The sequence below is a fragment of the Bubalus kerabau genome, chromosome 1, assembly GCF_029407905.1.
Source record: "Bubalus kerabau isolate K-KA32 ecotype Philippines breed swamp buffalo chromosome 1, PCC_UOA_SB_1v2, whole genome shotgun sequence".
Taxonomy (NCBI): domain Eukaryota; kingdom Metazoa; phylum Chordata; class Mammalia; order Artiodactyla; family Bovidae; genus Bubalus; species Bubalus kerabau.
Genome location: NC_073624.1, coordinates 40,037,616 through 40,050,865, shown reverse-complemented (window position 1 = coordinate 40,050,865; position 13,250 = coordinate 40,037,616). Strand labels below are relative to the sequence as shown.

Sequence of the window (13,250 nt, the reverse complement as noted above, 5' to 3'; positions counted from 1 at the left end):
GTTAAGAATCTGTTAGATGTTTGGGGGATACCCAGAAAGTTCTAAATGCCCCAAAGACACTCTCTCCAGTGGGTAGAGAATACATACATGTACATGAGATAACTAAAATGCTGTATTCAAGAAACTGAGATAATCCAAAATTCTAATAACTTTTAAAAACAGGGGGAAACCACATAGGGAGAGATTAGTCTGAGCTGGATATGAGTAGGATAATGTTTCTGGGAGGAATATTCTAACACTGAACTTATTCATAATTTCACTTGAGGCTCACAGCCTTCAAAACAGGACCCATCTTACTATTTTGGGTAAGAATGTTGAACCAAGGACTTCCCTGGTGGTCCAGTGGTTAAGACTTTGCCTTCCAATGCAAGGGATGCATGTTCGATACCTGACTGGTGAGCTAAAGTCCCACATTCCTCGTGGCCAAAATACCAAAACATAAAACAGAAGCAGTATTGTAACAAATTCAACAAAGAGTTTAAAAATGGTCCACATTCAAAATAAATCTTTAAAAATTATTTGAAAATTAAAAGAAGAATGCTGAACACATGTTAGTAAGCAAACAAGAGAGTCTGTGCTTATCTTCAATCATGAATTTGTTGGATATTTGTAAGGAATATGCAGATGTTAAGACCAATACACTAAACCTGTCTAAAGCAACTAGCTTGGAAAGTCTTAAAACCAGATATAATTAAACATTTTCAAAATTCTGTCTGAAACTCTAATAATTTTTTTTTTCATGGTAAAGACTGCTTTATTGGTGGCAGCTAATACAAGTCAATAAATATTGATCCCCAAAGAACCCGGTTATGTATCAGATTACTGGCCCACAGAGAGCCGAATGGAATTGAACCAACTGATTGCTGGGAGGATAAATTCAAGTCAATCCTGCTTCTTGGGAAATGAAGCCACAGCCAGTTCATACATGGCACATGCCGTTCCACCAACTGTGAGAATCATGGTGGCTCTATACAGGAGGGCATCAGCTATCCCACCCTTCAGATGCACTGGAATTCCATTATCCTCCTGAAACAGCTTTTGTTTCTCTGGAACCTTATTTTCAAACTGCCTGCGTGAAGCAGTACTTATGGTCCTCTTAGCAATCTGATGGAGAGCCAGAAGATTCCGTAGCATCTTGGCTCAGTTACTGCCCACCAACCGCGACAACTGACCACCAGCTGAAACTCTAAATCTTAAGACTGCACCAAATCCTTATGTTATTCACATGAAAAGTGTTTTTTAAACACTAATTTGGTAAATACCTGGACATTACAGCAGGGAAACATCAGATTCAAATCATATTTAAGCTTTTCTTCACAAATAGTCTATTCCTGAAAAATACAGGCAGAATCGATAGTTATCAGTTCTGACCAAAATATTATTAATGCATTTATTACCTTCAGTCATATCTTCGGTCTTCAGGCAGTGATAAGGAGTAAAATCACAGCATAAGTGGTGGAATTGGATGATGAAAGAAGCAAAAAAATTCCTTTGGTGGAAAAAAGTCATTTTTTGATATTGTTATTTCCTATGAAAGAAAAACTGAAATATATAATTTAGGATAATAAGTGTTTGAATGTAAATAAAGTCTTAGCAAATTATAGTCTAAGTGAACATGGTTCACGCTTGACCTAAGTAATGTTTTAAATGAAGGCTAGTTGGACTAAGTATTCAGAAATTAAAAAATGAAACCGAATTTACTAACTTGCTACTGCCTTCCTCAAATTTTATTCAGACAGAAATTTGATATTTAATTAGACTCCTAATACACATTTATGGACACTGGGGAGTCCAATTACAAAAGACAAGAGTGGAACTTATGTGTGACACATTTATGGACACTGGGGAGTCCAATTACAAAAGACAAGAGTGGAACTTATGTGTGAAGACCTTATTCCTTTCCTCTCTGTTTTCTTAGTCATTGTTGTAAAACAGGTGCAGAACTATATTAAGGGATGAACCCAAATCAGTGTGGACATTATTGGTTCTGAAAACATTATAAAATCATTATTGGTATCTCCCTTTCTTGTTACAAAAATTAGTTGGGAATGGAGGCAGCATCAATCTGTAAAATATAGAGAAATTGAAGCTTTTCTTAGGAGAAAGCATAATCACATACCTTGATGGTTAAGAGTTTAATTTTAACTTCCCATTACCTAACCTTAGCACCTATTGAGCAAAGTAGCTATTTAACTTTCTATAACTACCATACAAGGACAAAGTGAAGGAATCTTTTTAAAATTCAAAAAGTTCTTTAATATACCATGTATAGTGGACCCAACCAGAAGCACAAAGTTAATTATTACTTTAGTTTTATCTCATAGTCAAGTCATTTAAGGAAGTTCTGAAATACAGTTTAAAAAGATGCCCAAAGTGCTTAAAGAACAAAGCTAATGCCTTTTGTAAGAAATTCTGAAATACTTAGACCACCACAGGGCATTAACTTTAGGATAATTTAGAGCTTGATTCTAGAGTACCTTACAGTTTAACTGCTATTTTTCCCATTGGCCACAAAGTCCATGGGAAAACAGAACCAGCTGTGGACAGAGAAATATGTCGAAATTCGGAGGGTTCATCTTCTGTGGCATGCACTTTTATTGAGAGATCTAAGTGTTCCCCCGGAAATATTCCCAGTAGACCCATCATTTCTTCCTTAAACAAAGGTTAAAAGACATTCCAAGCACAAATGTTGGCCACTTCCTTTTATTTAATAACCCAGAAGGTGTTAAGAGTAAGACTACTATCAAAGATTCTATTATACAGTTAGCAAAACATGACCACGTGCTAAATTCCTTTTAAGGACTCAACTGAACAACTCACAGGAGGTATTAAACATTGGTAGCTATGAAGATTCCAAAGGCTGAAAATATTACTTCTGTGAATTATATTATTATGTGTCAATCCTTTAAGAGAAGCACTATTCCTTCAAAGTTGCCAGTGTTACTTCACTATTATTTTGTGAACTTCTTGAGGACAGGAACCCTGTCTTAGTCAATATACACTGATGTACTACATTAGTACACTGCCTTAGCACACAGCAGGTGCTCAAGAAACACTCCTTGAACAGAATGTAAAAGTTCTTTCAGTTTTAGGATGAATAGACTAAAAAGCAGAGTTAAGCAAAAAAGTCTGCTGGAGGCAGGAGATAAATCAAAGTTTTGAGTATTTCAGGTTCCTGTGCCATGCCATTCTCTCATTTCAATAGCAAGAAGCTCAGAGAATGACTAACTGCTCCAAGTTATCAACTATTCACCAGAGTGTGCTTTGTTTTTCAGCTTCTGCCTTAATAGGAAAATTTCCAGCCTTGAAAGTACAAGAAGCAAGGGTTTGTGTTGAGTATGCAGCAACCTCCCAGAGGAAGGGAGGAGAATTTAAAATATCAGGTATTTGTCCCATGAATACACTGCACAGAAGTTACCCACAGGGCCCAGTCGTGCACAAAGAGGCCCACTGCTGTGTTGTCAGAAGATTAATGGACACAGTTCCCAACTAGAGCTACACAGCATCAGGATGAAAACATTCACATCTCTGTGTAAGTTCCTGATACATGCACATTTACCAGGGCAAAGCACAAGGGACATGTTTTCAAACTGCTTTTTAATTAAGCTTCAAAACATCTTCCAGAGAATTTCTTTACATTTTCCTCCAAACTGGAAGACATTAACAAATGACACAACGCGTCATCTCTGAAAAAATGGATTGTTTTAATTGTGACTCCTACTCTTTGCCAAGTCCACCTTGCTTTGGGGTCTGAAAAGCAAACTAACCCATCCATCTTCCATTTGAGCTCACTGGCTTGTCACCAGACACCTGCAAAACACCTCTGTTGGACCGCCCCGTATTCTACAAAATGAAAGCAAAATAATAACAAACTGCACCATGTTGGATTTAGTAATTCTGTATTCACAATACTCTTTCTTTTATTCACTATGAGCTTTAGTGTAACTCTTGAGTCAATGTAGAATATAAACAATACATTGAAGTGTTGTATCATGGCTGTCTATAGGTGAAAGAAACTAGAAAACAGGTATACTGTCTTAAGGAGAACTTCTTCCTTCGGATGACAGAGTGAGATATTCTTAATTCCTCAAGAATTAGAAATCCTATTCCATAGCATTATTTCATGACATTATAACAACTGGTATGCTATAAAGAATATGTTAACCTAACACATTACCTAATATGAGAGCTAATACTTGTTTTCAACGAGCTCACTAAGCCTAGATTGCATTCCTAATTTACACTCTAATCCTTCCAAGAATCTCGTGAGGTAGAGATTCCGTGTCTCCGTGTCACAGGTGATGCAGTTTTCCCTGAGACTGATTAGATAATTTACCCAAGAGCACACAGAAGTCACAGGACAAAGCCAGGGGCATCTGACTCCTAGGTCCGGATTCTGTGTGCAATTGCTACAGTGTTGCAGTAAAGCTTGAGGATGTTCCAGACAAACCTATTTTAGTCTTGCTTTCAGTGAGTTCAGTGAAATCATGGGTTTGAGACAATCCTTTTTTGGTCTACTCTCTACTGCCGAGAAGGCACTATTGACCAGGTTCTCTCCTCCTTTCCTCCTGGCACCTTTTAAGGCTGACTACAACCCTCTATTCCACAAAGCTCATAATCTGCTCTCTCTTCCTCTCTTTCTCTCTCTCTCTCTCTCTCTCCCTCACACACACACACACACACACACACACACACACACACACACACAAGCAGAGCCAAGGAGCCCAGGTGTTTGCATAGTCCCATGAATGAGCAGCTGTTGCTTTAAAAGGAGGGTGGCAGAGGAGGCCAGGGAGCCCTGGCTGGCAGGCGGGTGTGTAAACGTATACAGAGAGCCACTTTCTGTAAGAAGGCTAAAACATATTTAAAATGGGACCACCTCAGAGATGAAATCTTCCCCCTCCTGTTACCTCTCAACCTGCTCCAAAAACTCCAATATTCAATTTTTCCAAGTCTCCCTCCCCCTCCCCGGCTCCCTGGAGTTTGCTGATTTTCTATGTGAACACTTGGCACACTGCAGAGCCGTTGCATTTAGGAGTCAAAAACATCACCACAGTTAATTCTTTCCCCAGTTAACAGATGCGTGGGCCCAGGTTGCAGCATCCGTCCGTCTACTGCCCACACAGGGCGACAATGAATGAGCCAGCATCCTTTCTTTCCAACGGGTTTTCCCCTCTGGGTTGGCGCTTGGCTACTTATTTATTTCTTTTTAAATTACTTGGAAAAGAGGAAAGAAAGGTTTCCTTTGAGGTCACCTTGGTTTGGGGAAGAAGAACGCTCTTGGTCACGGGAGGGCACTGTGGAGGGACAGAGCAAGGCATGATCTGGGTTTCAGCTTCTTTCCCTTGGAGATCAGCCTGAGCATGAAGATGAAGGTCACACACCAGCTCCTAGAGGTGTCAGCATGACTTGGGTTCGAAAGCACCAGCCTTTGAAATCTCCCTGTATTTCCCCTGAAGAAAGAAATGGCAACTCACTCCAGTATTCTTGCCTGAAGAATTTCATGGACATAGGAACCTGGCAGGCTTGGTGTGACAAAGAGTCAGACATGACTGAGAAATTTTCACTCACTCACTCACATTTCCTTCTGAGAGTCTGAAATTTCCTAACTTTTTAAGTCAAGTTTACCCTTCCTTCTACTTTTATAGCTCTGCATCTAACTGTGAAGAACCCCGCCTTAATCAGAGCTGTCTTTTTATTTTATACTAAGTGAATCTTCTAAAGAGATACAACTAAATACATATGTTATCCCCAGAAGGACAAGCAAGTGTTTAAGGTAATAACTACACATACTTTATTAATTCACTGGTGGAGAGAAATAACACTGTTTTACTTTTGACTGTGCTAGGCTATTAGACCATGTCCCTCCAACTGGCTATAGCTCTCATGACAGAGCTCCTGATCCCACATTTTCCAAGAGTCACGTTGATTCATACACCTGAGTGATGAGAATGAAGCTACTCTGTGAACCTAAAGGCAGAGTCAATTCTATCCTCTCCTATGGATAACTAGTATACTGGTTGACTGTCTTAAAATCCCTTGTTCCTATGGGGCCACAATCAAGAGGTGATTAGCTTGAAAAGTCAATGTCAAAACAAACTATGTGAAACTGATTTGACTGTTGGCCTGCAGTTCATATACTACTTGGTCTTTCAGGCTGCCATGCTGACTCTGCAGTTGTTTATCTTCCCTTGTACTGAATGTGTTTTTAACTATTATCTCCTATTGAGTTTATGCTTTTCTTTGAGGGTGAGCCTCAGTTCAGTTCAGTTCAGTCGCTCAGTAGTGTCTGACTCTTGGCAACCCCATGAATCACAGCACGCCAGGCCTCCCTGTCCATCACCAACTCCTGGAGCTCACTCAAACTCATGTCCATCGAGTCAGTGATGCCATCCAGCCATCTCATCCTCTGTCGTCCCCTTCTCCGCCTGCCCCCAATCCCTCCCAGCATCAGAGTCTTTTCTAATGATTCAACTCTTCGCATGAGGTGGCCAAAGTACTGGAGTTTCAGCTTTAGCATAATTCCTTCCAAAGAACACCCAGGGCTGATCTCCTTCAGAATGGACTGGTTGGATCTCCTTGCAGTCCAAGGGACTCTCAAGAGTCTTCTCCAACACCACAGTTCAAAAGCATCAATTCTTCGGCGCTCAGCTTTCTTCACAGTCCAACTCTCACATCCATGCATGATCACTGGAAAAACCATAGCCTTGACTAGATGGACCTTTGTTGGCAAAGTAATGTCTCTGCTTTTCAATATGCTATCTAGGTTGGTCATAACTTTCCTTCCAAAGAGTAAGCGTCTTTTAATTTCATGGCTGCAGTCACCATCTGCAGTGATTTCGGAGCCCCCAAAAATAAAGTCTGACATTGTTTCCACTGTTTCCCCATCTATTTCCCATGAAGTGATGGGACTGGATGCCATGATCTTCATTTTCTGAGGGTGAGCCTAGCAGCAGCCTTATTGCCTAGTGAATACATATCTTAGTAGTTGGCAGGGGACGGGATTCCCCTGGAAACATCTTCATCAGGCTTGGAAGTTACATTTCCTTGTATTCAACACAGTCTTAATACAAATCCCAAACAGTTGTAATCATCTTTAAATGCAGTTATTAATATTAATATATTATTAATATAATGGCACAATAATAATAATCCAAAGGCGACGACAGAGGATGAGAAGGTTGGATGGCATCGCTGATTCAGTGGACATGAGTTTGAGCAAACTCTGGGAGATTGCGATAGACAGGGAAGCCCAACCTGCTTCAGTTCATGGGGTTGCAAAGAGCAACTGAAAAACAACGATTGTTCTACATCTCTGTAGGCAACCATCACCATACGTGATCTATTTTATAGTAGTACAGTTACAAGGCTTTTCTGATAGCTGAAAAGTAAGAACTCTAGGATGGCTCTAGGGGCCTTTCCTATTGTTCCAGAGGAAGTCCACACAGCAGGTGCCCTTTTCAATATTCATTCCACCCACTTAACAGACATTTCTCATGAGTTAGGTCCAGAGGACAGAGACAACTGAGTCACAGACTTGTTTCAAGGACCCAATAGATCACCTACTACAACTGAGCTCTGGTAAGCTCTCTGCTGGTACCACCTGGAATTAAGAGGAGAAATATTTCTGCCTCAAATACTGCATCCCTTGTTTAGTGAACTCATGTTGTTTGTCTTTCCAGTGAAGGAAAAATATTTGTGCTTCCATTTGAAAACTACGCAAATAGATTCTAGACAAAGCTCTGGGTTATCAGATTCTGATTCTGTGGGAGTTATTTTATAATTCTGTGAATTGTAGGTAACTGGTAGTAAGACAAAATAATGCTTGTCTCTAATCTTGTCCTGTAGAGATTCAATTAACTTCTTCCCAACTCTCCCAACCTTGGGGTGGGGGGGGGAAGTTTTAACTCCATATGCACATTCATTTCCATCTTTTTTGAATGTGTTATAACTTTTACCTTAGCTCATCACTGATTAGTGAGTTATTCAGTTGCTAAGTCATGTCTGACTCTTTTGCAATCCCATGGACTGTAGCCCACCAAGCTCCTTTGCCCATGGGATATTCCAGCCAAGAAAATTGGAATGGGTTGCCATTTCCTTCTCTAGAGGATCTTTCCGACCGAAGGATTGAACTGGGGTGCCCTGCACTGGGAGGCGGGTTCTTTACCACTGAGCCACCAGGAAAGCCCTGATTAGTGTGTGGAATAAATCTTTGCACATAACTATTTACATATCTACACCAGACTTTTAACTTTTTAAAACTATATTGTAACGCCAGTATCTTCCACTTGAGGAATCCACCCTGTCTCCATTCCATGTGTTTTGGGGAACTGGAGGTTTAACACAACCTCCTAGTCCATAGAGTGGGCAAAGGACCCAAACTTGGTCAGAGAACTCCATCATCCCTGATTGACTTAGGGATTGGCACATGATCAAAAATAGCCAATCAGAGTTTTCCTTGGACTTTTCTGCTGATCACTATGGGAATTATGTTCTTGCTTCCCTTGCACTCTTGGGTTAAAAGAAAAATATCTACATTTTTATTGTGTTCGTTACCTTCCCCCAGATGCATAATGGAAACTGTCCAGTACAGGAGGTAAAGAAGCCAAATTATAAAGAAAATCAGAGATACGAAGTCAAAAAAGGTAATGCTGACTCCAAGGCTTGTGCCTTGAATCCATCCATTCCTAAAGATCTTAATTATGTGTCAAGGGCCAGGGGGAGGAGGAGAAATATCTTTTTACTTTAACTGCCTAGGTTCTGTCACTGAGATACAAAGGATTCTGAAAAACAAGCCTGACTTCTGACTTTTCCTGATTTTTCTCTCTTTTCCAACAGCCTCCTGTCTACTGCAGAGAATGTCTTTGAGCATCTAAGCTACAGTAACAGATCACTGTAGGACCACAGAGATAACTGGGATAAAGAAAGAATAGCATACCACTCACTATATACATTAAGGCAGGTTTAGAGCAATAGGCAGTCTTTTCTGGAGTTTCTTATTGCCAAACACCTTTCAAGGCTACAGTAACTTCCTCTGGTACCCAACCCCTGAGTTCATAGTTCTTTTTTATCATTCCAGACTACCTATGTCTTTAAGCACTGACCACCACTTTCCCCAACAATATGGGGTACCTGTAACAGTCTGGTTTCTCCAGAGAAATAGAACCAATAGGAGAGAGGGAGAGAGGGAGAGATTGATTTACTATAAGGAGCAGGCTTATTAAATTATGGAGACTAAGTCCAAGATCTGCCAGTCAGCTGTCTAGGGACCAAAGTTAACTGATGGTATAGTTCCAGTCTGAGATCAAAGACTTAAGAAGCAGAAGAGCCAATGGTATAAGTTCCAGTCCAAAGGAAGGGAAAGACCAATATCCCAGGTGGAAGATAGTTAGGCAGAGAGAAAGAATTCTTATTAGTCTTTTTATTCCATTCAGTCCTTCAACAGGTTGAATAATGCCCACCCAAATAATGAGAGTAATCTGCTTTACCCAGTCTACTGATTTAAATGTTTATCTCATCTATACCCTCACAGACATACTCAGAAATCATGTTCAACCATGGACATCCCAGAGCCCAGTCATGCTGATACAGAAAATTAACCACCAGAATGGCCCACTCTCCTGCTCCTATAGCACACTGCAGAATAGAATAAATACTGAGAAAATGAGCCAACAGGGGGTATTTCTTCAAATCGATATTTAAAGTATTTACATGAAGAAGAAGCCATATGCTACATGAAGCAAGAGTAGGGAGGGGAAAACTCTTCAGGTAGCCAGCCATTAGCCTTTCTTACGTTGCCTGTGAACAGCTGCTCCCCTGTAACATCAGATGTGAAATTTACAGTTTAGGAGAATGAAAGCCCTGAAGACAACCAGCCTCAACCTCCTTAGAAAGCAGTTTAGTGATTCTTTATTGTTATTTAAGCATACTCCTTGGTTGTATCACTGACCCCACTACAAGATGTCTATCAACATAGTCCTTCAGTCACAATCATGGTCTCCCAAGTTTTGAAAACACAGCTTGCTCCATTCTGTACACATTCGGTGATGTTTTAACACCCTGCACAGCTATCTACCCTTTCAGTCTAGCACTGCTCTCCTGTATTTTTCCAACAGATATTCTTTTTACCCTGTATTTTAATTGCCTGGCTACTTCTCTACATTCTGGTAGACTGTAAATTCCACGGTGACTGTATCTCTTGTTCCATAACTAGCATATAACATAGCTTGACCAATATTAGGTATTTAGTAAGAATGTGTTGAATGGGTATGAATGTGTTACCTCTAGATTTTAAGCTCCCAAAAGGCGAGAATCATATCTACCTCACCTCTTTTATGGCACATTTGTCACAGCAGTGCCTGAAACACAGAAATACATGTGTGTGTTACATTTTATTATATTATCATTATTGTTACTGTTATTACTATTCCTCCTGACTTTCTCCCAGGAATTCTGTGACAACCCACCCTCCTGATTATGAGCACTTATCTTATTGCTTGGGTTCTGTAAACTGAATTGCCCACCCACAGGAGCATAATCATTTGTTTAATCACCATTCAACAAGTATGGTTCACTTGCTTATAGAGTGTACAATAAATATTTACTGGTACGTAAATTATGTTCATAGGGCAGCAATTTCTAAAGTCATTTCTCTTCGCTTTATGTTTCCCTTATTCATCATTTGATCGTATCCTCTAATGAACTGCAGTCTTACATTGATTTCCTATTACCCTTTAAGTCAAACACAAATTTCCGAGTATTTCTTTCAAAGGCTTCTCCTGGCTTAACCCACCCTCTGGCTGTTTTCATCTCCTGCTCTAACCTCGTCTTCACCTTCCAGACTAACTAAATTTATTGTCATGTGGTTCCTTCCACTGGTTCTTCCTCTCCTGGCTGTAAGCCTTTGTTCAACTTTTTCCATATCTATGGAACAACAACCAAACCACAAATTTCTCCTCTTTAAATCACAGCTCAAGGACCAGCTGCTCCAAGGAGTTTTTTCCCACCCATCTTCCAATCCATCAGCTCATCACTGACCCTGACTTCCACCACAGCTTAACCTTGAAGTAACTGAATTTATAAGTATGGTGTGGCTGTAGTTCAACTTCTGGCTTACGTCAATACTAATGGCTTAATCTCAGGATTAATCAATGTTAAATTTGGAAAGAACCAAAAGAAATGTTCAATAGTCATTAAATCAACTTTGTAAAATTTAGCCTTTTGTGGTAAAGACAATTAAATGTTTCATTAGAGTTTAATAAATCTGTTCCCTGCCTTGCTCTAAAGGATTTGAGGATACAACAACACATGTCAAACAATGACAGTTAAAATTAAATAAACATTAAGATCAGGGAAATGTGGATAGAATAAAATAGCAAGATTACAGAGAAAACTGTACATAAATAATCAGGCTGTAGAGTTCTCCATGGTTATTAAAGCTGAACTCCATTCAGCTCTGATCTTGGCATTCTGATTATTCATCATTAAGTCCAAGTTTTTTTTTTAGTATTTAAAATTAATCTATCTTCTGAATGATGTGAAAATGATCCATTTGCTAGTACTTTTTGGAATTGATGCTATAGTGTTTTCAAAAATGTTCCTTGTGAAACATAGTCCCCAAAGGCATGGCATAAAAGGTGCGGGGGAGGGAGGGGTCTGTGTTCAATTTGGGAAGGTTTGAGAAATCTTACAAATAATAACCCTATTTAATTTTGTAAAAATCCACTGCTTCCCGAACGAATTAGAACCTGATCTTTCAACTTTCTCCCCACATCATGCTCCACCGAAACAGCTTGCAAGTGGCTCCCTTGGGAAAAGCTAGTGTAACAATAAGAAAGAAATCAGGACTAAATCACCTTAAGATACTTCAATTCTAATTCTAACGTTATAGTCCTTAAGCCAGGTGGTGGGTATAAGGTATCTGTGGTACAATTCTATATACTTTTTGATGTGCTTGATACATTTCCTATTACAAAAGGAAAAATAAAAAATTACCCCCTCATGGAAATCTAGCTTCCAGCAGCTTTACCAAAGCAGTGAGCAGAGTGCAAGAGATTCTCAGATGATCAGTCGTGTCCTATTCTTTGCAATCCCATGGACTGTAGCCTGCCAGGCTCCTCTGTCCTTGGGGCTTCTCCAGGCAGCAATACTGGAATAGGTTGCCATTTACTCCTCCAGGGGATCTTCCCCATCCAGGGATCAAAACTTTGTCTCCTGCATTGGTAGGTAAGTATTTACCACTAGTACCAGGGCACTGACTTTAACTATGGAATGCCCTCTACTGAACAGCTCAATTATTATTTGGAACAATAATTATGACAGTAACAATAACAGCAGCATATCCGTATAGAGTACTTATTGTGTGTCATCTATAAAGAAAGCTGAACGCCAAAGAATTGATGCTTTTGAACTGTGATGTTGGAGAAGACTCTTGAGAGTCCCTTGGACTGCAAAGAGATCAAATCAGTCCATCCTAAAGGAAATCAGTCCTGATTATTCACTGGAAGGACTGATGCTGAAGCTGAAACTCCAATACTTTGGCCACCTGATGCAAAGAACTGACTCATTTGAAAAGACCCTGATGCTGGGAAAGATTGAAGGCGGGAGGAGAAGGGGACAACAGAGGATGAGATGGTTGGAAGGCATCACTGACTCAATGGACATGAGTTTGAGTAGGTTCCAGGAGTTGGTGATGGACAGGGAAGCCTGGCGTGCTGCAGTCCATGGGGTCGCAAAGAGTCAGACACGACTGAGTGACTGAACTGAACTGATTGATTATGTGTCCATCATTCTTTTCAGGGCTCTACTTCTATCAGCCCTCTGCATCAGAACTATTATTATTCACATTTTATAAGTAAGGAAACAGAAGAATGCCCGAGGGAAGAGACAGAGCTGGGATGCTGATCACAGAATCTACTCCTGAATCCATGCCCTGTTTTCACCATTTTCACCATTGCCCTGTTGCATAAGCCCCAATTTACCCATGATAGTCAAGGAAGACCTCCTCACTATGGAGATGTTTGAGCAAAGGCCTGAAGGTAAGAGAGAGACACCTGATGATGTCTGGAAGAACAGCACCCCAGTCAGTTCAGTTCATAAGCTCAGTCATGTCCGACTCTTTGTGACCCCATGGACTGAAGCACAACAGGCCTCCCTGTCCATCACCAACTCCCAGAACCTACTCAAACTCATGTCCATTGAGTCAGTGATGCCTTCCAACCATCTCATCCTCTGTCAACCCCTTCTCCTCC

General features: G+C 40.3%; 1 protein-coding gene across 1 annotated transcript; it reads right to left on the bottom strand.

The window, feature by feature from the left end:
- Nucleotides 1-728: 728 nt before the first annotated feature.
- LOC129641445 (cytochrome c oxidase subunit 7A2, mitochondrial-like) lies at nucleotides 729-1,346 on the bottom strand. The gene has a single exon (XM_055566170.1). It carries the CDS (start codon nucleotides 1,132-1,134, stop codon nucleotides 883-885), a length of 252 nt encoding a protein of 83 aa, XP_055422145.1. The 5' UTR covers nucleotides 1,135-1,346; the 3' UTR covers nucleotides 729-882.
- Between the last annotated feature and the right edge of the window lie 11,904 nt (nucleotides 1,347-13,250).